At 40.5% G+C, this 25,464-nt stretch overlaps 2 protein-coding genes across 3 annotated transcripts; one reads left to right on the forward strand and one right to left on the reverse strand.

Moving 5' to 3' along the window:
* Nucleotides 1-4,792: 4,792 nt before the first annotated feature.
* fbxo15 (F-box protein 15) lies at nucleotides 4,793-17,616 on the reverse strand. Of its 2 annotated transcripts, none has more exons than XM_018674018.2 (10): nucleotides 17,536-17,616; nucleotides 16,878-16,987; nucleotides 14,901-15,005; nucleotides 12,984-13,232; nucleotides 11,266-11,469; nucleotides 11,037-11,166; nucleotides 10,839-10,921; nucleotides 9,848-9,993; nucleotides 9,106-9,230; nucleotides 4,793-8,677 (listed from the first exon to the last, which is right to left on the reverse strand). In XM_018674018.2, the coding sequence occupies exons 2-10, from the start codon at nucleotides 16,964-16,966 to the stop codon at nucleotides 8,411-8,413; spliced, it is 1,398 nt and encodes a 465-aa protein (XP_018529534.2). In that variant the 5' UTR covers nucleotides 16,967-16,987; nucleotides 17,536-17,616; the 3' UTR covers nucleotides 4,793-8,410. The 2 variants fall into 2 exon arrangements, with proteins under 2 accessions (XP_018529534.2, XP_018529524.2); XM_018674008.2 differs by lacking the exon at nucleotides 17,536-17,616 and adding an exon at nucleotides 17,186-17,307.
* Nucleotides 17,617-20,053: 2,437 nt separating this feature from the next.
* cbln2b (cerebellin 2b precursor) lies at nucleotides 20,054-23,270 on the forward strand. The gene is made up of 4 exons (XM_018674006.2): nucleotides 20,054-20,427; nucleotides 20,810-21,356; nucleotides 21,985-22,104; nucleotides 22,194-23,270. Exons 2-4 carry the CDS (start codon nucleotides 21,069-21,071, stop codon nucleotides 22,389-22,391), a joined length of 606 nt encoding a protein of 201 aa, XP_018529522.1. The 5' UTR covers nucleotides 20,054-20,427; nucleotides 20,810-21,068; the 3' UTR covers nucleotides 22,392-23,270.
* Nucleotides 23,271-25,464: the final 2,194 nt, after the last annotated feature.

Here is a 25,464-nt window from a genome sequence, read left to right on the forward strand (position 1 = left end):
TGTGGCCACTCTACATTTCTTCCTCTTCCTCCAAGGCTCTCTAGTATATCACTGTCAGTAGCCATGGCACATTAAATATTAAAGACTGAGAAATCCTAAGAAACATACAGTTAGAGGTTATTTTAAACAAATAGGCAAATCCAGTAGGGTTTTTTTTCCTGTAATGTCCATGACTTTCTCTGTGATTAAAGATAAAGCCTCTTATCTTAATGCAAAGTCTACATACAGCTTCATGAGCTATAGGGGATGTTTACAGGGTGACAAGTTATACAAACATGAAAAATGATCCCTACCATTTCCAGCAATCACTATTAAGCTGTGTTTCCTCTGTGTCAATTTTTTCCCCCTTTTTTTTCTACAACTGCTTTCACGTGAGCGCAAGAGAAAATTACCTCTTCGGTTCTAGACAAGGGAAGCCCATTCATCTTACTAATACCAGAGGTGAATGATCATGAAGTGTGGAGACTCCAGTGGAAAAAGTTGGGACCTAATAGTATCAATCATCATCATGCTTGCAAATGGAGAGCTCTCATCACACACCACAGAAGGTAAGAGGGAGACAAACGAAAGCTCTCACCTCAGCTGCTACTAACTGCACTCATTAGTCAGATATGTTGGTCATTATTTAACACAGCACCAGAGGGATTGTTGCTGCAGGAAAATAACATTCATCAATCCCATACAGATCTGACACATTCAATCATGGAGTGGGCAAGTAAGTAAGGGAACTGCATTTGATTAAGATGAAAGCATAATGAAGTGATGTGCACCATACTTGACCTTTCACATTCATTCCACTTTGGTAGCGTGTGAGTTAGTATTGAATTAATCTAGGCACTATGTAAGATACTCACTGCAATACTACCAACTATGACTCACATGTTGCACTGCTGGGTTTATCCTTTTACATAACAAGACTAATACTTTATAGTCATGCTAACTGCTCCGTGAGACTTTAAACACAAAGCGGCTTTAAGCTAAATGCTAATGTCAGCACACTAACATGCTCTTAGTGACGATTATTCTACAATTTTACTTTCACATGATAGCAGTTTCGTCATTTTATTATACGAGCCTATCAGCTTGATAGCATAGCACATTAGCATGCTATCATGCCATAACATGTTAATGACAGTTAAGTGATCACTAAGGTTTTTTGTTTTTTTTTTTGGGGGGGGGGGCATGACTGTCTGAACCGAATAATTTCACTCATAACCACAAATGTGAATGTCATAGAGGTCAAGGTCAGGGAAAAGTCAGGGATCACCAAGTCATTATGCTTCGTCCTCTGGAAACCATGAATGTTGCACTGACCCATCCAACAGATCTTGAGATATTTTACAGAATGACAGAAAATGTTTACTTGTCTCATCAAGTGGATGGCCAACTTGGTGGACCAGCCAACAGACAAACAATGCCATCCCCAGAGCCATGCCAATAATGCTACAATGGTTAAAAACCAGTTGAGCTTCTCTTTCCCTCTTTCAGCTAGTGGGCATAATGTACACCTATTTCCAGGCATTTGGCTGTAAGAGAATGGTATATGCGCCTCAAGCTGCCGTATCCAGCAGACAGTATTCTTGAGCAATAGCCAGTGGCCAGTGAGGTCAGGAATACTCAGTCAAGGGTCACTGCCATAGTAACAGCAGAGGTGAATCTCATCAATTTAATATGCTCCATAAAACCAGGTCCTGGCAGCAACATAAAACATGAAGACAGATGCAGAGCAAATCATTAAAAGCAAATACATAGAGTAGCAAAAGCATATAAACATTATTATGGTGCCATGAGAGGTAATAGGACTTTCATACTGTACATAGGCCATAGTGATGAAAGCTCACACCCTGTGTGGTACAGTGTAGTTAAGCGGAATGAAAATGTTATGACTCAGCGACATTTGGATGATTTGGCAGGTTTCCGAGGAAAGGCCCAGGTATCACTGTGGCAGGCTGCCTGACATATCTGTCTTAATTTGCTTTTGTGACAGGTGCAAGTATGTGGAAATGTTATCCCGGCCACACTGACTGCCATCATCTTTAATGGATGTCACACACAGGTGACTCCACAACAGAGATGTGATTAAAAGGTAATCATACCCTACCACACTGCCTCACTTGAATGTGTGTAACAGTAGAAGTAGCAGCAGCAACTGTATTGTTCCCACGGGGAAATCTGGATTGTGGTATGTGACAAATGAAAGGTTAAAACACAAAATAACACAAAACTGAAAAATAAATAGAAATAAATAAAACAGAACATCAATCAGTGCACATTTTTAATGTGACCACCCACTCAACTGCCTGATGCTGCATTTCCTAAGCCGCACTGCCAGATCTACAGCAGTGTCCTCATATGACCCCAAACCATCTCTGTTTAATTTTTCATTTCAGTCAGAGCTGTAAGCCAGCAATGAAGAACTCAATGTGGCACTTCACAGTAACAAGTCAGACACAAGCGATGAGTAATGGTCCCTTGGGAGTCTCTCCAGTGTCAAAAGTCTAAACAACACACTGCTATGACAGAGATATAACTAACCACTGGGTTTTCAATAATTCATGGCCTTGTAGAGAGAGTTTATAGAGGAAACAAACAGTGCTTGGTTGAGTGTAATTGACCAAAAATATCACTGACACTTCAGATACATACATAAATTCTGCACCACAACACTGGATGCCAACAATACACCCAACTGCAGGTGTTTCCACTCTAAAGACCTCAGTGTTCCAGTTCACACATAACGAGTAAGGCTTTCTTTGTGCGTCTAAAAATTCTGCCTCTGTGTATTTCTCTCGCTCTTTGGTTTTCTCTCTCTCGCCCCCTCTGTCTATCCCTCTTAATAGTGGTTCAGATCAATAGAGTTAGCCTCAGGCACAGACCTTTGCACTAAAACCAATTGTTCCAGGAACTCTATCCTAGCAAAGCCCAGGCTGTTTTCTGTGAAGCCTGCCTGATTTTTGCATCTCACAAAATGTGCTGCATTTGACATTTGCTTTAGGTAAGAAGAAAACATGTTTATTTTGCTCAGTGTCACAATCTTAATGTCACAATCTTGTCATGGGTACGCAATGACTGCAGTAACAGCAAGCTTTTTAGATATAGCAGCTAGATAAATATAAACAGTTTGACCTCTGGGAATATACTTAATACTTAGCTTAACCTAATACTTAGCTTTGCCACTTTTTCTCGCTGAGAGTTAGATGAGAAGATCAATAACATTGTCATGAAATACAAGGCCACAGCCAGCAGTTGGTTAGCTTAGTCCCTGCAACAAACAGTCATGCAAATAACTCCCAATAAAACAACCACTTGTCATTTTACAGTTTATAGTTTTTCATTCAATATTTAGATGGTTAGCTTAGCTAAGCACAAAGACTGGAAATGGGTTAACAGCTACCCTGGCTCTGTTCGAATTAAGCTAACAAAATCCACCTACCGGCACCTGTAAAACCACAACTTCTCATCTATAAACTTAATTTTTGTGCAGATTAAAAAAGTGAGATATAATGTGTTAATAAGTATGCCTATGAGGTGCTGGTAGGTGGATTTTGTTACATTCGGACAGAGCCAGGTAAGCTGTTTTCTGTCTTTACACTAAGCTAATTGGCTGCTGGGTCCAGCTTCGTATTTACTGTTCAGACACGAGAATGGTATCAATCCTCTAATCGAACTTTCAGCAAGACAGCGAATAATCGTATTTTCCAAACTGTCGAACATTTCCTTTAAAGTTTGCCCCTGAAAATAGAGCTCAGTGTTTAGATAACCAGGCAACCCTTTTTGAACCCACATTAGGCTGCAGCAGGATCAGAAAGCAGTTTGGACTGTACCTGCCTACCAAACATCTGCTCTGAGACCAGACAGCCACAGGATGTTACTGTGAGGGTAATACAAACTAGTGAACCATGTGAAATTGTGGAAAGTGCTTCTACAGTATACTGGATAATGCGCTGACTCATGCCACCCCTCTCACTCTCTGGCACACACACTGAGGAAGTGAGAGAGAGAGAGAGAGAGAGAGAGAGAGAGAGAGAAATAGTAGCGAGTAATTTATTTTTTGACACAAAGAACATTCACCATCCAGTTATCCAAAATTATACATAATTGAGAGAGGAGTAAAGGACATGGAGACTCCTGGGAGCAGACATTGTTCAAGGCTAGATGCCAAGTATGTGCCAATCTAGTTGCCTCAAAATAAATGTACTGTAAGTGGTGATGTGGCGATTCAGGGTCAGTTCCCTTTTAATTTTAGCAATTTAGACAGTGTATTTTCCTTAACATGCCAGACTCTTTTCTTGAGAAAAAGCATACCACAATGTATTGCAACTGTTTTACAAGTAAAAGTCCTGCTTTAAAAAATGTACGCAAGTAAAATCAGAGATGTCTTAGCAAAATGTACTCTAATATATCAAGAGTTAAGGTATTTATAATCAAAAATTGCCCATTTCTGAGTAGTTTATTATTGACACATTAACACAGCAGCATTTTAATCTTGCAGTTGGACGAGGTACAGCTAACTTTATATATTCTTGGCTGGTTTAAGCTATAAAAAGAACCATACTTTTTTGTGTATCATATGTTAAAGTAACTACAGCTATCAGATAAATATAGTGGAGTAAAACATACACTATTTACCCATGAAATACAGAGTAGTGAAGTACAAATATGGAATTACTCAAGAGAAGTACAAATCACTCAGTACTGTACTGAAGTACAGTTTTTGAATAAGTGTTTTAAGGTACTTTCTACCATAATAACACCTCTAGTTGAGGGAGAGTTACATCATTCTCTACCTGGGATATTCAGTAGTACTACATTTGTTCTACTGTATATAGTCATTGCAGACTGATGCAACCCTGAACCATGCAGCAGGAATGGCACTCCTCTCATACTGCTCATTGAGCTCTTGGAGCATAGGACAGGCAGCAGCTTTGAAATAAATGGATTTCTCCACAAGCCGGCTGGTCTTGATGCACCATTTTAAGGGGAGAATAAACCAAGGATCTTATTGGGCATCGCAAACCTATTATAATACTGCCACCCCTTGAAGCTCACCATCCAGCTCCACGTCTGCTGGGTGACCAAAAAAGTATGAGATGTAAAGTAGATCAGGTAGGTGTCTGCTGGTCAATGGTAGCAGAGTTCACTTCCAACAACGTGAATCCCTGACCATCTGTTATTTTGTGGCATCAACAAAACACTTTTTGCTTGATTATGCAGCTTCTAATGGGGCTTTGGCATTCATGTTTTGGACTGTTGTGGTCGATGTTTTTCTGATCATTACAAGCATAATTAACTTTTCTGGCCTCACCTACTCACCAAACTGGGTAATAAATGTGGAATGTTAGGGAATAGGAAATGTGAAGGCTTTGCACTCATCAGTGTGGAGAAAGGCTATGATTATCTCCCAGGCGGGGGGGGGGGGGGTCAATTAAATTCTGATATTCTTTTAAGGCAGCAACTTCATTTAAGAAGGCTGCTGTAAATAAAAACAAAAGAAGCCTGTATGAATGTGTGTACCCAGACACAAAATACCCACACACACAATCAAGCTCTCTCCTGGTGCATTTCATTAGTTGTCTATTTTCCTCCAATGAGAGGACTAAATAAGGACTGTGTCATTGGCTTCTGAGGCTGAATAGTTTGCAGACCCAGCTGGTCACTCACATGGGAGAGAATTAAAGGCTAAAAATGGAAGCAATTTTCTTCCAAGATTAGCCTGTGAGGAAACTAAGAAAGATGAGTTTAATGAAGCTTTATGTCACTAAATTTACCCATTCAGTGGTTTGGCTGTGGGTTCTTTCTTAATCGTTATTTGGTGTTCAAGTCTTTATAAGTTGTGATTAACATACAGGCTTGTAATTACTTTGCACAAGAGCAGAAAAAGAGATAGAAAAACAGCATGAAGAAGAGGAAAGGACAACACATTCACTGAAAAGAGCAGAAATCATTCACAGAAAAGACACTCATATTGTGCTGAAATTACATTGCTGTAAGACATTTATAAGTTTCTCTGCAATTGCCTTTGGACAGATTGAAAGAATGGAGAAAATCAAAACCACTGCGCTGTTTACTGATGCTTTCATTGTTTACTAAAGAGAGCCATCTGCTGGAGAACTGCTTATATTAAACTATATTCAAATAACTGTGAACCAGCATGCTTGTATAGCTTGATTTTAGGAATTCTTAATTCTTTAAAAATCACAGCAGGAGCATTAAGTTAATACTCTCTGCACCAGTAGAGGTAGATCATGCAGTGTGCTCAGTCAAGGCTCCATGGTCCCCTTTGTTTAGACGTTACGGTGACTAACTGGCTTTATGTTCCTATGAGTCCATCACTAGCCCGCAATACCCTTGGCTCCTGGTTTTTCTAATAAAATGGCAATGAGGGATTGGCAGTTTGCAACAGTTGATGTGACAGCAAACAGGAGTATGAAGGTCACTGTAATGGAAATGTATTGTAACACACTTGAAAGTCATACATGGTGCACATCATTCAGTCCAACTAATGGTCAATATCAGGTAATTTTTCAGTGTATTATGTGTCCAAGTCAACTATCCAATGTAGTTGTATATGGCTCTCATTCTTACATTTGGTCAGTCTGACATGATGGAGCTCAGCCTTGGATGCAGTCAATTCAATTGTGAAGCTCTTGACAAAAAACAATTCATCACACATACTGTTTTTTTTCCCTCTGGCTCATTTCCCCAAATGATTTTGGATCTAGTGCCAATGTAGTTGGTGATGTGTTTGGAAAAATAAGCATCTTTTCAAGGTGATGATGACCCTCGCTGGGAAAAAGAAGGGAAGCCTCTAAATCCTATTATCTAGAGACCTGCCTTATTTTATTGCCATCAGCAGTGCTGGCCCATCAGCAGCATGGCAACTGTTTCCAACAATTGCTCCCACACTAATTCTATCACTGTAGCCAGACTTGCCCAGGGTGTGGACATTAAACTCAATTTTCATCTAAAAGTAACTGCATAATGTCTGACAATGCAATTGAGGTAATGTGGTTGTTAAGGTATAAATGCCATGATATAGGGAAGCATAACTTGGTTTGCGTGAATCATACAAAAACAACAAACCTTTCATTACATTAATACATTTAAAGCATGTCTTAATTTTGCTTCAATCTTGTAAAAACACATCTTATTGTGTATGTAAAAATTAACTTTGTCAGTTAGTCATAGAGGAATAGTAATACAGTATAAGGCTGGGGAAAATGACCTGAATCACCTCCAAGCTTAGGTTTCTATTTAAATACGGAGTAGAAAAATGCTTACATATTCAACATGCATTCCTTTAGGGCTAGAGAGGGTCAAGGCAGTTGTCACCATGATAAACATCCACATCTGCAACTATCTGCCTCTGTCTTAAATTCCAACAAAATGATGGCTTCTTTTAACTTATGAAGCTTTTGTCCATATAATTTAATTTCAACAGATTGCATAGACACAAAAACAAGTAGTATTCCTTTGTAAGAAAAGATGTAGAAAACCACAGAATATTTACAGCATTACCAACTCAATTATAAATGATGAAGTATTCTGTAAAAAGTATAAGGATGTTTGAATATTAGTTTTAGTAACTGATAGTCAAAACACCTTGAACAGTGCATCTGAAGTGTGTAACTAGAATAATTACAGACTAATTATTATTAAATTAATTAACTGATCCAAAATGATCAATGAAGTATTCATTAAAATTACATTTATATTATGCAATTCAAAAAGGCAATAAGTAATAATGTTATAAAATAATAATTAAACGTCCAATTAGCATTTGCTTTAATATAACAGTATAGAGAGAGACAGAAAACAACGGCAGAGAGACATGTAACAAAGGTTCCCCAACAGGGAATTAAACTGTGGATGTTGCAGCTATGTGGTATGTGCCTTTATCATTACGCTACTAGATGTCCCAAGATATATTATTGTTTCATTAAAATACTGTAAGAACTAGCAGCCAGGGTGCTAGCCAGAGTCAACTTGGATAAAGTTTGTTTTAGTTTAGATTACAGGTTCAGCTTCCCCAGATAACCCCTGAGATCTATTACATGACCTTTAGCTATATAACAACCAGCAAACTCAAAAAGCCACGAGCAGATGACAAAACACAGAGCATACAGCAAATCAGTTTTCTCCACAGCGCATTATACACAGATGGACTTCACCAGGAGCTGGTGAACTCAGCAGCGGACACACTGGTCCACTGTGACGAACTGGGCATCTTCCTTTAGTGAGTGGATGCACATGGCGTGCTAGCTGTGAGTCGTCGCAGGAAAGTTAGAGTGTCTATGTGTCACCCAGGCTTAAAGGTGCAGGTTGCCACAAAAAAATTAAAAAAGTAAAGTCACAGTATCCAGGTGTAATGATTGAAAACCTCAAAACTTGTCCCAGAAATACAGCAGGTTCAGTAATCTCTACCGAAATACTTGTTGACGTTAGAAACACTCACATAGACGACTAAACTGATGACGACAAACTGCTTCTCTTCCTCCATCCATACAAGTTCCATCCTTACCTGACCGTCTGAGTCCAGATAGTGGATCAGGAAGTGCTCACCATCATAGTCATAGGAGACGGTTGTCTTTTCCAACTTCATGGAAACAGGAGAGCTGACACACCAAAAGGGTTTCTTGAATTCATCCAGCAGAGTCAGACTCATGATGCAGCAATTCTGGCAAGAAGTAGAAAAGTAAACATATGTCAAAACCTCTTTTCTGTGTGGACTATCAGTGCTGTGACTTGATTGTGGTTTCACTACACTACAGTATGTCAGCTTGAAAATCTTTATCCATGAACACATCTATTACATTAAGTCAAAAGTGTCACAATTTATGATGAAATGTGAGATTTTAGCTGTATTCTCCTTATCTCAGAGAACCAGAGCAGTGATTTGGGCCCCACTCTGGGTTGTTATTCTAAAATTAACTTTTTAATAGGTCTGTGATCATCACTATGAAAACAGGACATAGTTTCTTTTTGTTTTTTTAGCACTTTTTACCACTTGTCAGCAACATACTTAGGATGCTTCAGGCATTCATTTCCTTCCTCCAATAGCACAAAGCGGAACAGTGTGTGAGTAGCCAACAGAATATGTAGTACCTCTGTATTGCCCTGCAGGGCCTCACACTTCCAGGGTAGGGTGATGTTGCCTGACAGAGGTGTGTGCTGAGACAGGTTTGTCCTGCTAATGGCATTCAGCTGGATCAGTCCATCACAGATCTGAGCTGGTCAAAGGCAACATCACACAGCATGTAATTCAAAATATAAATATAAATTATAAAGATTTGAAGATAAAAATATTAATATATAAAAGTAATATAAGTATTAAAATGCTAAAGTGTGTATTGTGCCAGTGTGTTGGTAGATTGTGCAGGTTTTCCACAAATACAAATGAAAAATGTACCTGTCTCACAGCTGTAAGGTAAATTATACAATAAGATTTTGAACATGAGGAGTCATTACTACTATAAGTCAAGTAACTTATAGTAGTAATGACTATACTATACTTATACTTCTTGTTATTATTAACCATGCTCTGTATTTAGCCCTGCGATGGACTGGCGATCAGTACAGGGTGTACCCCGCCTCTTGCCCAATGTCAGCTAAGATAGGCTCCTGCTCCCCTGCAACCCATAATGGATAAGCCTTTATAGATAATGAATGAATGAATGAATGCTCTGTATTTATTGAAAAGTTATGTCAAATCACACCCACTCTTATCAGAGAGACTAGATTTTTAAATCTCATACAGCACTGTACATACCTCATATTTTGTCAGCATAATTTGTACAACATAACTTAGTATACGTAGATACATTATATAGGTGAATAAATAAATTACTTTTGCGGCAGAAGAGCTGGGAAAAGCTTCCGGACATCAGCTTGCATGCAGTGTTGTGGAGAACAATGTGTAATTGGTAACCATGGAGACCAAATTCGGGGTCTATGTCATCAAAAGGGGGTTTGACCAGTGGCTCCACGTAGGGGCTGGAGGAGGAAAAAAGTAAAAAGGTAAATTACCTTCAGACTGCGGTGTGTGTAGAGAACATTAAGAAAAAGGTGTTTCATTAGGAGTCATTTCAGATTTTTTTACTCTTGTGGACCATAATCCTGTTGTGCTGTAGTTGTACTGTGCTCTCACAAGAAACCAGAAGAGGGGGCTAGGTCCACATTTTGTTGTAGAGCGACACTCTCAATAGATGTAGCTGTATTAAGAATGCTGTTCAGGCCTGGTGCTTTGTCTCTGCTCATGGATGATCAGTGAGGCACTTTCAAAGACAGCACAGCAACTCCAGTGCTGAATATCCCCTAACCTGAATTACTTTTTATTTTCAGATGCATAGAAGATAAAATTTGAACACTGTATGGTTTGGGCCAGTGGCTCATGACATTTTAAAATAATGTCTACTTGGCTCCTGACCTCCAGGCTGGGAAATTCTGATTTGCCAACTGGTTTCTTATCAGTCACTTTAATTCAAACTTAACACTAACAAAACTACTTTCTCCACTCAGCTCTCTATGTTTTCAGGTCTGCTAATGAGTGAAAATAAATTACAGGTGTGACTAGTCCTGACACACGACAAGAATAACCTTCTTCATATAAAAATGTGGCACAGTCACATTATCCTCTGTGTGGGTGAAATACAGGTGCCACTGATGCTGACGCTTCAAATCTCACCCTGCAGTGAATCATAGATGGGTCACACCAGGAGCATCAAATCAATCCTGTCGGTTATCGCATCCTTTGAATCTGAGCCCTAACCATCTGATGGTGATACACTGCACACCGCATAAGCATGAGAATAAGTAATGCCTGTTTAAGTGTAGCCTACCACACAGAAGATCCCTGGATGCTTCTTTCCACTAGCTTGTGGAAGTGGAGGGTGAACATGATGAAGGCAACGGAGCACTGGTCCTGCAAAGAGAGACGTCACTTAAATTCCTCCTCAGTTCTTATATCTCACTCTCCTGCTACTATAAACAAATGTATCATAATTAAAAAATGCCATGAATGACTGTAAGCTAATTACCTTCCAGGTACTGATGATGATCCCAGGCTGTAGCAGCTTCAGTTCGACCAGTCTGTCCTGACCAATGACCTGCACGCTTTTAGTTAAAGTCTGTACGTCTATCTTGGCCATGAGGGATCTCCAGCCAGGTCTGACAGAGCAAGCAGAAGAAAACCATAGCTTTTTTTTTTTTACTGAGAGAAAAGAGGAAACCAACAGATAGAGTGGAGATGGACACCTCCTCTCTTACTTCTTTAGGCCAGGACAGCTGAGGGCTATCCTCCTGACACCGTAGAGTTGAAGGGTGGAAATCTGCTGGTAGTTGGGCAACCAGCCTCCTCCGCTCCAGCACAGAGACACAGAAGTCTCACAGAAGTGAGACCAGCTCAGCTCCAATGTGCCCTCACGTCCTGACTTATCAGAGACCGTCAGCTCCCAGGTGACGTGCAAGTTTCTAGAATATGATGAGAGAGATATTTGGGGTTTTGCATGTACAATTGTTAATAAATGGTGTAGTGTGACAGAGGGGAGAGTGGCTGAGAGCTTAGCTGCTGGTTCAAACACAAACAAAGCTTAAATTAACAGGCTCTCTCTTTATAAAATGGGATATAACTCACTTAATATTCCCAGATAGCTACATAAAGACACCAGTGAATTGCAAGTAATGAACAAAAAACAAATCTTCAATACATTTATTCTAGGTTAATACAATGCAAATAATTGGGCAATGTTGGGTAAAACTGACTCTCGCTCTTCAAATCATGCAAACTATTGAGTTTAATGGCCATTACGTTTCTTTTGACAGTAGCAGGGAGTAGTTTGACTGTGGTTAAGCTGTTCTCACTAATGAAATGATATGCAACGAATGAAATGAAACCGCAGCTGTTGTGATAAATCTCTTGATCCAATTCTGTCTAAACTGTGATTCAGGGCTGCCCCTACTGTGATGCAGCCGGTGTCTCGCTGAGGCACCATCCAATATCAATTAAGTAGAGGAACAAAGCTAAAAACTGGAGCAGCCCAGGAGGCCCCAGATGACCCAGGGGATTTCACTCTGCATTGTCTGTATGTGTGATGTCTTGTGAAATGATTATTACCAAGGTAAATCGCATGCTCCTCAGTGTTTCTAACAGACAAACCCCCACAGGGAATTGTCTGAGTTGGTGGGAGGTGGGAGGAAGGAGAGGGTGTGTTTGTGTGCATGTGTGTGTCGTGGATGAGGGGTTGGGGGGCTAAGTAATTTATTTCAACAATTCAGACAGCCTCTGCAAGGAACACAATTATTTCTACTTCCCCTCTGTACCACAGCGACTGCCACAGAACTCAAAATTGAGTGCTGCACAGCCTCTAATCAGAGGTTATAAAAACACAGCAGAAACCGCAGTGGAGGTGGTGAGGGAGCTTTCCCCTGCGTGCTGGCATCCCCCTGAGCAGACATCACATTCAGACAGAGACCTCCTGTATCACCTTTAATAAGAAAGTGTCATTAAGTGCGATATGAAAAACAAACCATGTTTTGTTTTTGATTGCCAGCGGCTTTGAACTGTCCTCTAGTCTCTACCCTTGAACTATCTTGACAGTGAGGAAGGATCTCCAAAGTTTTACTGTTTGCTAACCACAAACAGTGCAAGGGTTCCCATGATACCTCACAAAGCTTCTTCCAATTGTAAAACAGCTAGACATATCAAACAGAGGGCAAACACATATTACAGTATGGTATACACATGGTGGTCAACATACTTCAAGACACACTTCAAGACCTATTTCTCATAACTGAGATTTTCAAATGCTTGAAATGAAACACATAGAAACACTTGATTAGTTTAACTCACAAGCAGCACTTGTCAGGCTACTCAAGTGTCTGCTGAATTAAATTGAGTATCTGGTACATTAAACAAATCATACACCTCAGGTGCTTCATCTAAGTGGTTTATAAAGGCATAGCTTTTGCATCGCTCTGTCTCTTACCTGAGAACCCGCTCTGTTTGACTGGGCAGCCCAGTGTGACGGTTGATGAGTCCAAGATGTCTCTTCCACTTGTTCATGTCACATGCAGCTACAGTCTTAAAGAACAGCCACTTCCAGTAGCCAGCAGCGCAATCCTGCAGATCCACTGTGGCCATCTTTAGCAGCAGCTCATCATCCATGTTCTTGGATTTGGGCTTGGACTTTTTATTCTTCCCAAACTCTGCAATATATATCTTGTTCCAGAGGGCACTACATACGTACAGGGAGGCAAAGAAAGGTGAGAGATTGCAGTGAGTGAAAATAACGTTAAGAAATAATGACAGAATTACGTTATATATGTCTAATGTGCTTTTTGTTTACACCAACAGCAAAAAATATGTGTGTCTGTCATTTGTGTTTTGGCTGAAAAAAAAACATTAATATGCAGATTTATTTACTGTACGCTTCATGGAAATTATGCTTTGAAAAGTTACTGTATGGTACTGTGCATATTACAAGCCATAAAAACAGACATTCATAGAAAAAGTAGGTGTTTTGAGCAATGCCCTGAAGAACACTGTCACATGACGTCACATGAGGGAGTTCTCCATATCACAATGAGAGGTAGCAAGTAGTACAGTAGTGAGTCTGTGCAGCTGTCTTATACCGAGTCTTTTAACAGTAGTTGCAGTAGTAGTTTGCATCACCATTTTCCATAATTTCATCAATTATTGTGTTTGTCTGCACAAATTACAGCCTGTCAGGACACCAAGCTGATCCCTGCAAATTAGTTTCTGTTGCAACAATCCTTTCTCTTGCCAGTTTTAGATGAACACTAAATGTGATCAAATGTGATAGCAAAATTTACAACACTATTAAGTGATGTTAGCGAATGCTGGTCAGCCAACAAGACACCATCCCAGTTCTCCACTGGTTCCCCTCACACCACAACCCCATTTATTACCAATGGCCATTATTTCTCCCCATTCTAGCCTCAAAATTAGAAGACTGTGTCAATTATTGTGTTGTCTCATCCACCTTCTCTGTTTTGAGATGGACATGAAAACTGCTTTAAAAAAGTAAATCCAGATGGCACTGTGTAGTATGTATAGATTGTTTTTCTTTTTAAAAATCTGTTCCTATCATCATCATTTTCATAGACGTTAACTCACTTGGACCTAGGAGTTGTTCTTTAAGTGAGCCATTTGTGATGCAAGACAAAGACGTTGCTCGTCTCTGTTTACAGGAGCACTGTCACGCTGCAAAAAATCTCCATTTCATCAAGTTAGGTTCTTAAACTGGGTCCTTTTAACAGTTCATTTAATTAGAAGTTCACTTATTGCCAATGCAGTCAACAATTTTCAACCAGTTTCCAGTAGAGTACACTTCACGTATTCTCTTTTATTTAACTTTGAGGATTCGAGTACAGACAAAAATAATATAAATACATTTTTTGAAGTGCAATGTTCTGATTAGAGCTGAACAGTTATTCAAAATGTCACTGAAATTTCAACAAGGCTATGCAATATCAAATCACAGGACCTTTAGTTTTTTTGATAAAGGTAAAATGTGCCACAACATACCATCATAAATTAATCATTGTGGTGTTACGGAGATGTCCCAACCTTCAAATCATATTATCCAGATGTAAATGAATGTGATTGTTTAGTACAAACCCCAGCAAAAATAGGTCATGATCATTTAAATTTTTTTTCAGTGAAAATGAATACAAAGGAATGCAAAAATTCCCACTAAAATCGTGACGTGTATTGCAATATCTCTCAAAATAATTATCGTACTTGCTTGTATTATTCAGCCCTAGTTCAGAAATTTTCTGACTTGTAAGAATACTGTCTTTATTGACTGTTGGATCAGATCAACACTCATTTGTATAATATACTGTGTATGTTGCATTAATAAGACTTGGCTGATACTTACTTATCACTGGCAAGCTGGTAGAAGAGCTTATTGACATGGCTGATGCTGAAAAGAGCAGAGGCATCCAGGTATGACAGAATCTTAATCAGGATCTCAGATGGCAGTCTGCGAAAAAGGTAATTAGACATCAGAACAAGGAAGTGACACCAGTGTTTTCATGCCACCTGTTGTTCAGCATGCAGTTCTTTAGAGGCATCAGCGTATGAGACAAATGTGCTCTCGACAGGCTACTTGGCAATCTTACCATACACTTCTGGCAACAAGATGAAATGACCCATGTAGATGTGGAAAAAAACAAACAAGATATGAACAATGTGAATGACTCACTGTTTTGTAAAGCACTCTGATAAAAATACATGTAAATCCCAAATCAAAAGTGGAGAGTGTCACACCCTCCTTAATTGACACCCAGTAGATCCACCACATTTGCTCAGATAGAACAGTGGTGTCAGAAGAAGGCCCTTCTCACTATGCAGGGAGTGATGAATTTAAGAATGGGTGAGAGCCAAACTGTGAACAAGCAAGAAGCACTCTTATCTTTCTCTGATAAATATGAGTATGCTTGGATACTGAGGCAAACTGATCTGTTATATGTAATGTTTATTATCATTCTTATAAGTATCTGCATGGTTTAGTGTCCCGTAACATTTAAAAGAACACATTTCTCTTGGTTGGACATACTCTCCATATCTGTTACTGAGAAATATTGATCAGGTTTGCCTGCTTACACCTGTCCTGGATAATGATGCCAATATCTGCCAATTAAATGATTTGAGGCAATAATATATTCACATTACCTGCCTGGTGAATCACTGTCATTTCTTTGCACATCAACAACCACATGAAACAACATCTAAATGCAACACTAAATGAATAAATCATATCTGGTGTAAGTTTCACACTGGGAACGTTACATACTTCAGCTTTAAAATTCAAATGACTCAAACAGTTAACCTCTCACTGACATTTGGAGCTGTCAACATGCAGAGGTGCTGTGCGAAGTCATTTTTGACAGTTCTAAGAGTCTGGGTAAAAAGGAGAAGGTGGCTAGGAATGAGTCCGTCACAAGTTGAACTTCCAGTATTTTCACAACACTGCCAGTAAATTGGCACATACAGATGGTACTGTGCTGTTCTTAAACCAGTGCACTGTACAACTATTTAGGATTTCCCAATTTAGAAAATTATTAGAAATAACCTCTGTTGTTCAAATCATCCTGAGTCTGTAGGATTCATCCTGTGGTGACCATGGAAGTCTGAACGAAATTTCATGGCAATCCATCCAGTAGTTGTTGAAATATGTTACTCTGGACAAATGTGGTGGATTGACAGAAAGGCCAACATTGCCATCGCAGCCTCTTGCAAAGAAAAAAATGCAAACATTCTCTTGTACCAGCTTCTCAAATGTGAGGTTCTACTGACTTTACTCTTTATAACTGTAAATTGAAATCTCTTATTTTTAGAGCATTGGTTATTTGTCTCTGAGAAACTAAGGCAGGCATTTTTCATTTTTTATGTTTTTTAGATTTAATGGTTGATCATTGAAAAATAATGATGAAAATATCTGTTTGTGGCAGCCCTAATCTAAACTACATATAAGGCAAGTGAGTCAGGTGTTTGTCAGGCAAAATCTATAACAAAGTTGCTTAATATTACTCTTATTTGACAGTGCATACTTGTTCAAAGAGACAAAGCGATGTGGTGAAAATAGAGTTTTGTGTGTAGTGAAGAAAACCTGACGTTTCATTGCTGCATTTAGTGCCTACATTCATCGAGGAGATTGCCTAATTTGAACGTGTAGCGAAGTATCTTCCATCCGTATTGATCTCCCTGTGTTTTTATATCTACAAAAACTGTCTATAAATCATTTTTCCTTGGGGGGCAATACAGCATTGACTTGCCACAGTTTCTGAGCACAGCCCAGCTCAAGTGTTTAACGCCACACGGGTCAAAATGTGAGCATGTTCTGATAGATTACCTTTCCATAAAGTTCTGAGATGATTTATCAGCTCTTTTGGACGTCCTCGCTGCCCGCACTCTGGAAGTAACTTCTTTTGATGTTGCCATTTGTTTCACTGGTCTTGAACCCTTAAAGACAGATACATGGGCATTTATTTTTGCAACGAGCTTAACGCCTCGTTTCCACCATGGTTTCTACACATTGCTTTGTGTCAGTGATTCCTACTATACACGGAGTACACCCCCTAGTGTTCAATGCAAAGAAATGCGTGTCTTTACAGATGGATAGACGCGTCAATTTAAAAGCTCATTTTGTCTGTATCTCACCGTCCAGTCCTATGGACTATGGACTCTGAGTAGGTTGGTTTGTCAGGTATATGGCCAACCGCTATGCATGCACTGTATAAATTACGAAGCTAGCATGTTACCATGGTTATCAAAATATGGATAGAAGCTAATTCTGGACGGGAAATAACGGAAGAGGGTGTTTCACGGAGGTTCTCATAGGAATGAATTGACTTCCGGTTGGCTGGTAAACAGAGCTATGTGAAACCGAGCCATAAAAACACAAAGTTTGTTTGACAGCGCTTACAAGCTACGGAGTAACACCTCAGCGTAAACTTCGGTTACAACCTAATGGGTTGCCAAAATAAACAAAATTAGTTCTATGGTTCTACCTTTGTGTAGCTATCGCTGTGTCAAAGAACAACCGAGATAGTGTTGAATTTCATAACTCTTCGCGTCCAGTTGCCATGGCGATGCTCGGTCAAGTTCCTTCCACGAGCAGTAACAAGGTTTCCGGTGGGAAGGGTGCACATTTGCCTTCAAAATAAAAGCGGGAAAATATTCATTGAATCATAGACTGTAAACAAAGTATACAGCACCCAGTGACAGTTGGGATAGACTCCCAGCTGTCACTGGGTGAGGGGCACCTTTCAACATGCCATTTCAGATGTAATAAAAACAATTCAGATGTTACCTTCATCAATGCAACTGTGTAACACTTGGTTCTAGATAAATTCACCATAGGAGATATTTCTGATTATTTTGAACATATTATTTTGTTTATTTTTGAACATGAGGCTGTAATAAACTGTTGAGATATATTTTCAGTGTATGGACATGCATATTGCAGTTCACTGCCTGGAGACTTAACCATTACCACCCATGCATAACTCTAACCCTACTTCAAATTACTGTTAAAATTAGAGGGATTACCTTGACAGAACCTGGTATTTGTCCCTCAATGGAACTGAATAAACAGATTTCACAATGTCATTACACTCACTCACACACACACACACACAGAGTAATACCAGTTGCTGTAAGCTCTAGCAGGCACAGTTTGGTATGTTATAACCTTTCTCAGGGTTGGCAATATAATTCCTCATCAGGGTCTTAGCCCAGTACAAGCACGGGAATAACAGGGAAGATTGATGTTATTTGTCTCTTCACACATGCTAAGATAGAGGTCACATCTCATTGATGTAAGACAAGAGCGACATAACACAATCTCCCTCCATCGCTCTCAGAGGTTTCTGTTAGGGCTGCACTGAGAGAGTGTGTGTGTGTGTGTGTGTGTGTGAGAGAGAGAGAGAGAGAGAGAGCTCACAAATGAAGTTGTTTAAGAGTCTGACCTCATTTCACATATGAAGATACAGACTCATTTATAGCTGCACACAGACAGATGGACAGGCAGACAGATGGACAGAGAGATATTTATTTTAAATTTGGTATTTTAGACCTCATGAAGCATATGGTGGTGGTGAGTTTTAGTGCATAATATTTGCAACAGAAGTATAGGACAAACTGTGTGAGGTATATGACAGAAAGATTACTAAAAAAATGACTCCCACATTCAACAGAATAGAAGTTAGGGGAATCATACTAACATACATACATACTTGTGTGATTTGTACAGACGAACACGAAACCAACCAGACTGAACCTAAGTCATTTTCCTTGCAAAAGCAGATGGCTCGCATTAAGACCCACCACATAATCGACCTCCCCGTTCCTGGAAGCCAGTAGGCTCCGCTAGCTGTCAGGGAAAATAACCATAACGCGGTTGTCAGTCTCGCCGATCAGCTTCCCTGATGGAAGTGAAGTCCCTTTTAGGGCAACGGCAGCCCCTGGTATGGTAATGCCATGTAGGCCACATCTCTTTCCCTTGCATGTTCCCCCCTCCTTACTTGACATTTGATGTTTTCTGTAGCTATGTGTCCTTCTGAAGGCCTGGGGTCAGTTGTGACTCTTGGATACCTGATGTCACTCTTCCGCATGGTTTGTCAGTCAGCTCTGACAGTGCAGTGTGGGCCTGAGAAAGATGGGGGAAGGATCAACATGATTAAGTCTAAAATTTTGTCTTTTCTTCATACTGCATAAGTCATGTGAAGTATTTTACAAAGACATTTATGAAAGCAGCTGGTAGAAATGTAACCACATCCTCTGTATGTTCTGTCAAGGCTTTTAATGCTTATCCATGTGCCTTTAAGTAAAAGATTTAGTTTTGCCCTCACCTCTATCTATTCGCTTGTATTCATAATTCAAATTCCAGTCCTGATGACTTATGTTGAAAGAAATAATGTCTCTCCCTCCTGCTATTTACTCGACCTGCATGAAGTTGAAGACAGTCTATACAGCGCCTTCCTCTGCAAATGTGAGCGCCATGCATAATGTATCCAGTTAGCATATGTTCAAGTAGGGAAAATGACAGCTCGTTAAAGGTCCAACCAAGCCCACTCTCAGACCCTTCAGGGGTATGGAGCACTGGTAGGGAACCTCTACACAGAGCTCTTCAGAAGATGATGACATGTCAAGAATTGAAAAGAAAGGCTAAGGGTGGCACAGAGAGGTCACTCTATCTATGTGAAGTGAGCATTTTCTGAAGTGTCACCTGCTTTTAATTTGCTTGTGGGGTGTTTGTTAAGTGTGATGTGCATGTGTAATTTGCTGACACCAGAACACGCCTCTATCAATAAAATATGCAAGGCAGATACCACACAACTATATTATTTTAATCACTCTCATGCTATCTGTATGTACCTCTGAAAAGCAGATGGAAGACATTCTGCACAATTAAAATGCACCACTGGATGGCGCACAAGTATCTTTATTGGACTCATAAAAATGCTCGTTTAAGTCTCAAATTAGTAACATACACATGCATGCCGAATGTACCATGCAACAGCAAGGTTATCCGCTGCAGCCCCTTTCATTTCAGATTAAGCAGGGTGAGACATGAGAAACCCACAGCATATAAATGACAGGCGCCGAGAGAGCAAGTGATCTCTGCCGTCCTGAGGGGCCCCCGAGCTTCACAGCATTGAACTGATTAATATGTAAACAAACCCATTAATCCACGCGTGTGCTCTTAATTTGCGGGGGATACTTCTGAGAGGAAGTCTTCGTTGCAGTGGCTCCACACAAAGAATGGGCGTGAGTTGTCCCTCGAAAGGGAGCCCAGAGACTCTTCTTGTTTTTTTTTTTTTTTTGCACCAGCGATCTGAGCGCTCAGTTCACAGTCTGCGAGAGAGACAGAGAGCACACCAGCGGGATGGGTAGCAGAGGTAGGTCGTGATTTACCTTTTTTCTCAACAGATAAACCTGCAAAGTGCTTGTTTCACCATCATTATCACTTAAAACTAGGGTAGAAGGTAACTGCATCATCTCTTCCATTGATATTATAAATTGTTACAAAGTACGGCGACGCACATTTCCATAGGAAACATTCCGCAGTAGCACAGATAGTTGGTAACAGAAAATGAGTATGCATACCTACAACGTGATTATTCAGATTTTTGCATTTACTGAAAACGGCAGCCTTTCATTTTACGCGCGATAGCCATTTTACGCACAGAAATTATACTCAAGTTTGATATCTAAACTGTTTAAAATCTATGTCCTACTGCTGCCTGACGTGAAAACTCTCATTTCTTCTCTTATCATCAGGATTTACAACAACAGTTGCCTGAATACTCTCCCAAAATCAACTAAGACGCACAGGAGGGAGGGGAGTCTCAGCCGGAGAGAGTCTCTGAGTGCGTCTGTGTGTCAGAGGGTGTTTGAGAGAGTGAGGGAGCATCACAGATAGAGGAAAAGAGAGAGGGGAAGAGAGAAGGGAGTAAGTCTGGACCAGGTGATCGAATACTAACAAACCTCCAAGGGGCTGCCGGGCTGTATCAGTGTGCACGGGATCAGCGATCTGACCATGGTGCCAGCGCGCTGCCCGGGACCCTGTGCCATGCTGGCACTGGCCCTCCTCTTGGGATGCGGCGTGGCTCTATGCCTCGGCCAGAACGACACGGAGCCCATCGTGCTCGAAGGGAAGTGTCTCGTGGTGTGCGATTCGAACCCTTCTTCGGACGGAGCGGTCACCTCCTCGCTTGGCATATCAGTCCGCTCCGCTGGGGCAAAGGTGGCTTTTTCCGCCGTGCGTGGAACCAACCATGAGCCGTCAGAGATGAGCAACACGTCCATGACCATCTATTTTGACCAGGTCAGATGTCCACTGAATTTAGCTCTAACATAGCCCACCAATGGCCTAATGTCTTAGCCCCATCAATGTTTTCTTTTTGTTGTTTCACCCCCCCCTCTTCTCCTTTTTCCCGTGGGCGTACATAACTTGTTTAAGGTCATGTTTCATTGATTTCCTATCACCGTTCTGCTCTGTGTGAGCTGAGCCCTGAGTATCTCTAACTTAAATGCAGTTTTCCCTTCATTTAATGTTCTGCGTAACTGGCGTGATTTGGAGACGCGCTGCCAAAACAAACGATCATCCACGCAGGATCATTTATCACATATGCGCATTAGGCCTAGGCCGAATCAACATGTGCCATTTTGTAGCTTCTGGTAGGCATGTTCCAATAAGTTTTCACTGAGGGGCTTTGGACAGGGGCCTGTTAATACGCATGAAATTGGGAACCATCCCAAACTGCGACTGAAGTGCAGCCTGAAACGTTTGGCATACCAAGAACCAGGCTATGTCTGATACGCCTGTCTGTAGTCACTGTGCGTAGCAGAGACAAACAATGCACTACTACAGTAGCAGCTGTTGTGTTAAGTGAAGCATGCACATGGAGGAAAAATGGAGCGCTGTCTCATTGTGCGCCCTTTTCTGGTCACAGGTTTTAGTGAACATCGGCAACCATTTCGATCTCAAAGCAAGTGTTTTCCAGGCTCCAAGGAGGGGGATTTATAGTTTCAGCTTTCACGTGGTAAAGGTCTACAACAGACAAACCATACAGGTGAGCAACTGTCAGATAGCATGCAGCATTTTTGTCACATTTTAGCACGTAGGACTAAACAACAAGCCTGTGTCTGCCTCTCCCTGCAGGTGAACCTGATGCAGAATGATTATCCGGTTATATCAGCATTCGCCGGTGACCAGGACGTTACGAGAGAGGCGGCCAGCAACGGAGTACTGCTGATGGTCGAACGGGAGGACCGGGTCTATCTGAAGCTGGAACGGGGCACCCTAATGGGTGGATGGAAATACTCCACCTTCTCAGGCTTTCTAGTCTTTCCTCTATAATCTAATCTGCGATGATCCACGTCGCACGGAACTCTCTGCTTTAGGTTGAGGAACAGGAAAAAAAAACCACACAAAAAGAAAAAAAACATGCCATTTATTTTTAACTTAAATAACTGTCAGCCAAGGAAGCCGACGAATATCTGTATACCTACACTCGTCCACTATCTAGTCAAATATGAACGTTTCCTTGGAGTTTCATATATTCAAATCCATCAGTCAACTTTAACGCAATCTGGATGATTAAACGTATTGATCGGCCAGTGGCGCGTGCTTGTCGGGTATGTGGATTTTTTTCTTGCTTGGAAAACAAAAAACTTTGCCAACAGACAAACGGGTGCACCTGAGAGAAATGGACAAGGGGAAGAAGATGTGGAAGTGGAAGAACTGATGTCCTGGACAGGCCGAGTGTGTTATGCTCTATTTTATGTTTGTATAGCCTTAAAGAATATATGGTTTCCGTCCAAGTGAAGTTATATGGAATTATGGACATCCAGAGAAGAAGTGCTTTCACACCCAAGGCATTTTTTTTGCACGAATGGAAGTTTTTTCCTTTTATGTTTTGTGCTGTCAATGGTGTTGCGTTTGGATGCTGAACATATTGAAAATAAGCCAAATGTAGGCCGCCGACGAGTTTATTAAAAGAGAAAAAAGGCGACATATTTCAGCCACCGGAGACGACTTAGAGCCCTTTTATTAAAAAAAATAATAATAATTATATAATTTATAAAGTACATATTCACATTATTGTGTGTTCTACATTTCGGAATCTGCGTAGCTTTGACTGATTTAATGTTCAGTGACGTTGCTCACCAAATGTACATTGTGGAAATAATAGAAGAATCCCTATATGTCCCGCTTAATAAAAGATATTGTATTGTATAGGCTAAGCGCATTTATCACTTTTTATTCACCTGCCTTTCAGTTTAAAGGGGGGATAAGGCTGAAGAAAAAGCTCAAAGGCCTCCAGAAGACTGAGACGCAGCTGCTTTAGTCGCTGTCCGAGGTGCTGAAACAGACTGTTGGATTCAAAAAGTCGCGCAGCAGCACTTGTTACACGCAGAAAAGAAATATGATAGGGAACACCGCTGTTTCCTTAAGGAAAACAGGGGAGGCAGCGCAGGGAAGCCAACTTTAAAATTATGTTTAAAACGTCCCTCTAGTTGCTGCTCATTGTCAAATGGAATATATCTGTTGGGACGTAAATACAGAGCTTCAAGTCTCCACGCAACACGGCTGTACATTGGAGCACCTTTGCCCAGCGCACGACAACAGAAACGACAGGGAAAGCCATTTTCTTAATTCAAAAGACGAATCCCTTTTAGAATAAGCTCTCATTTTGTGGAGAATCACACACATTTAAGGCTCGTGTGATATATAAAAAAAGGGACGTCTTTTCTGTAGTTTAACAAGCGTAAAGTCCCCCCCCCCCCTCCTCCGCCCGCCCTGTGGTGTAACTTTGAGTTTTCTCACATAATTGGATGCCATCTTGTTTGAAAAAAAAGAAGAAAAAATCTACGTTTTCTGATATTTCCGCCCACACACAACACCCCCCACCACACCCCTCACACCACACCCCCCTCCTCTCTTTCTCCAGCTCTCTCTGCCTCCTTCGCCCCCCCCCCCCCCTTCTCTATCTCTCTCTCTCTCTTACACACACACACACACACACACACACTTACAGTACAGTAAAAGTACATACCACCCCCACCTCACCTCACCACACACACACACACACACCAAAATACATTCACTGCCAGTTCTGAATCATGATTCAGGCGACCAATCAAGGCAAAGAAGTGACTTGTGCAAAGAAATTGCAAATTATTTTTAATTAACCCTGAAATCAGACAATACAGCATAAAGCTGAAGATAAACAATATTCTTTTCCCCTGAGAAGGTTTAGAGCAATTTAACAGTGGTAATATATTCAACAAAACCATTTTAATTAATGTTTTAATCTACAGGTATTTGATAAGTGGAAGGAAACATTCACCAATTGTTAAAAATATTAGGGAGGCTTACGGTTTTTGTGATGGACACTGATGAGGTGAATTCAGGTGAAAGCCTTTATCCTCCATTGATTTCCCTTGTTAAATCTGTGCAAGTCGCAGACAAGTTGAGAGTTTGGGGCATTTGAGATGTGGACTGAGCGAAAGCAAAAGCGCCACAGCTCGATATCAGAAAAAGGCATCCCCAGTCTTTTAAACTACTGTGGAAGTTGTTCACTGCAGTGAGTCTTTAGTTTTGCAGGTCAAGCTAATTGATCTGGCTGATGTGGGACTATGGGGTCAAAGGGCAGACTATGTTAAGTCATGCTTCAGCTTAGTTGGGAAGTATTTGACCTTTTTTTTTTTAGTTCTGTGGAGCACTGCTGTGTTATTAACTTTCTTGTGGTAACTCTGGGGACACAGTAGAGACACATCTTCCTGTAGAGAAGCTGGGCTTTGCTGTGCTTACAAATGAGCAGATACATGTGAAGGGAAAGAAAAAGCAGACAAATATCACTAGTAAAAACAAAACCTAGTTTCTTAATTACTTTGTCAATAGTATTATAAGAGCACATGGATATCACATCTCAAGCTTGTTGATTTGTTAAGATCTTGCATAATGTGTACTTAGAATATGAGTCATCTGTCAGTAAAGGAATTTTACCACAGGTTTAAGTGGGGAGGTTCAGTGTGACATAGTCTTTAAATGCCTTTTCAAATGTCTTTTTACCTTTACATAAGAAGAAAGAGAGGATGCTTCTCTGATATTGTGAATTTTGTTTTGATGGAAGTCAGTGGAAACATGTTGAATCTTAAAGCTTAACACAGCTAAAGACTTGTAAAGGTTCATGAGCCTGTTATAAGTTTTAATCAGACTATTTCATAAATGGGAAAGGTTCTCAGGTGACAAGGAGAAGACCCTCTGATTGGTTGAAAAAGTCATTTTCCGGTGGAATTGTCTGTTTAATATAAAGCCAGCATGACATTTACAGAGAAAATACTGTCAGCAGAGTTTAGAGCCATACTGCAACATTTTATGAAAATCCTTAGCTTGTTGAAACACTCTACTGCTGCACTGTGTCAGG

The sequence above is a fragment of the Lates calcarifer genome, linkage group LG24 (genome assembly GCF_001640805.2).
Source record: "Lates calcarifer isolate ASB-BC8 linkage group LG24, TLL_Latcal_v3, whole genome shotgun sequence".
NCBI lineage: Eukaryota > Metazoa > Chordata > Actinopteri > Centropomidae > Lates > Lates calcarifer.

Bases quoted from the DNA above. Each gene is read 5' to 3' on its own strand.
- cbln2b (XM_018674006.2), top strand. From the start codon at position 21,069: ATGGTGCCAGCGCGCTGCCCGGGACCCTGTGCCATGCTGGCACTGGCC. The intron at 21,357-21,984 runs GTCAGATGTCCA...TTCTGGTCACAG, and splicing joins TGACCATCTATTTTGACCAG to GTTTTAGTGAACATCGGCAA. The intron at 22,105-22,193 runs GTGAGCAACTGT...CTCTCCCTGCAG, and splicing joins ACAACAGACAAACCATACAG to GTGAACCTGATGCAGAATGA.
- fbxo15 (XM_018674018.2), bottom strand. From the start codon at position 16,966: ATGGCAACATCAAAAGAAGTTACTTCCAGAGTGCGGGCAGCGAGGACG. The intron at 15,006-16,877 runs GTAATCTATCAG...CCTTTTTCGCAG, and splicing joins TCTCAGAACTTTATGGAAAG to ACTGCCATCTGAGATCCTGA. The intron at 9,994-10,838 runs GTAGGCTACACT...TTCCTCCTCCAG, and splicing joins ATCCAGGGATCTTCTGTGTG to CCCCTACGTGGAGCCACTGG.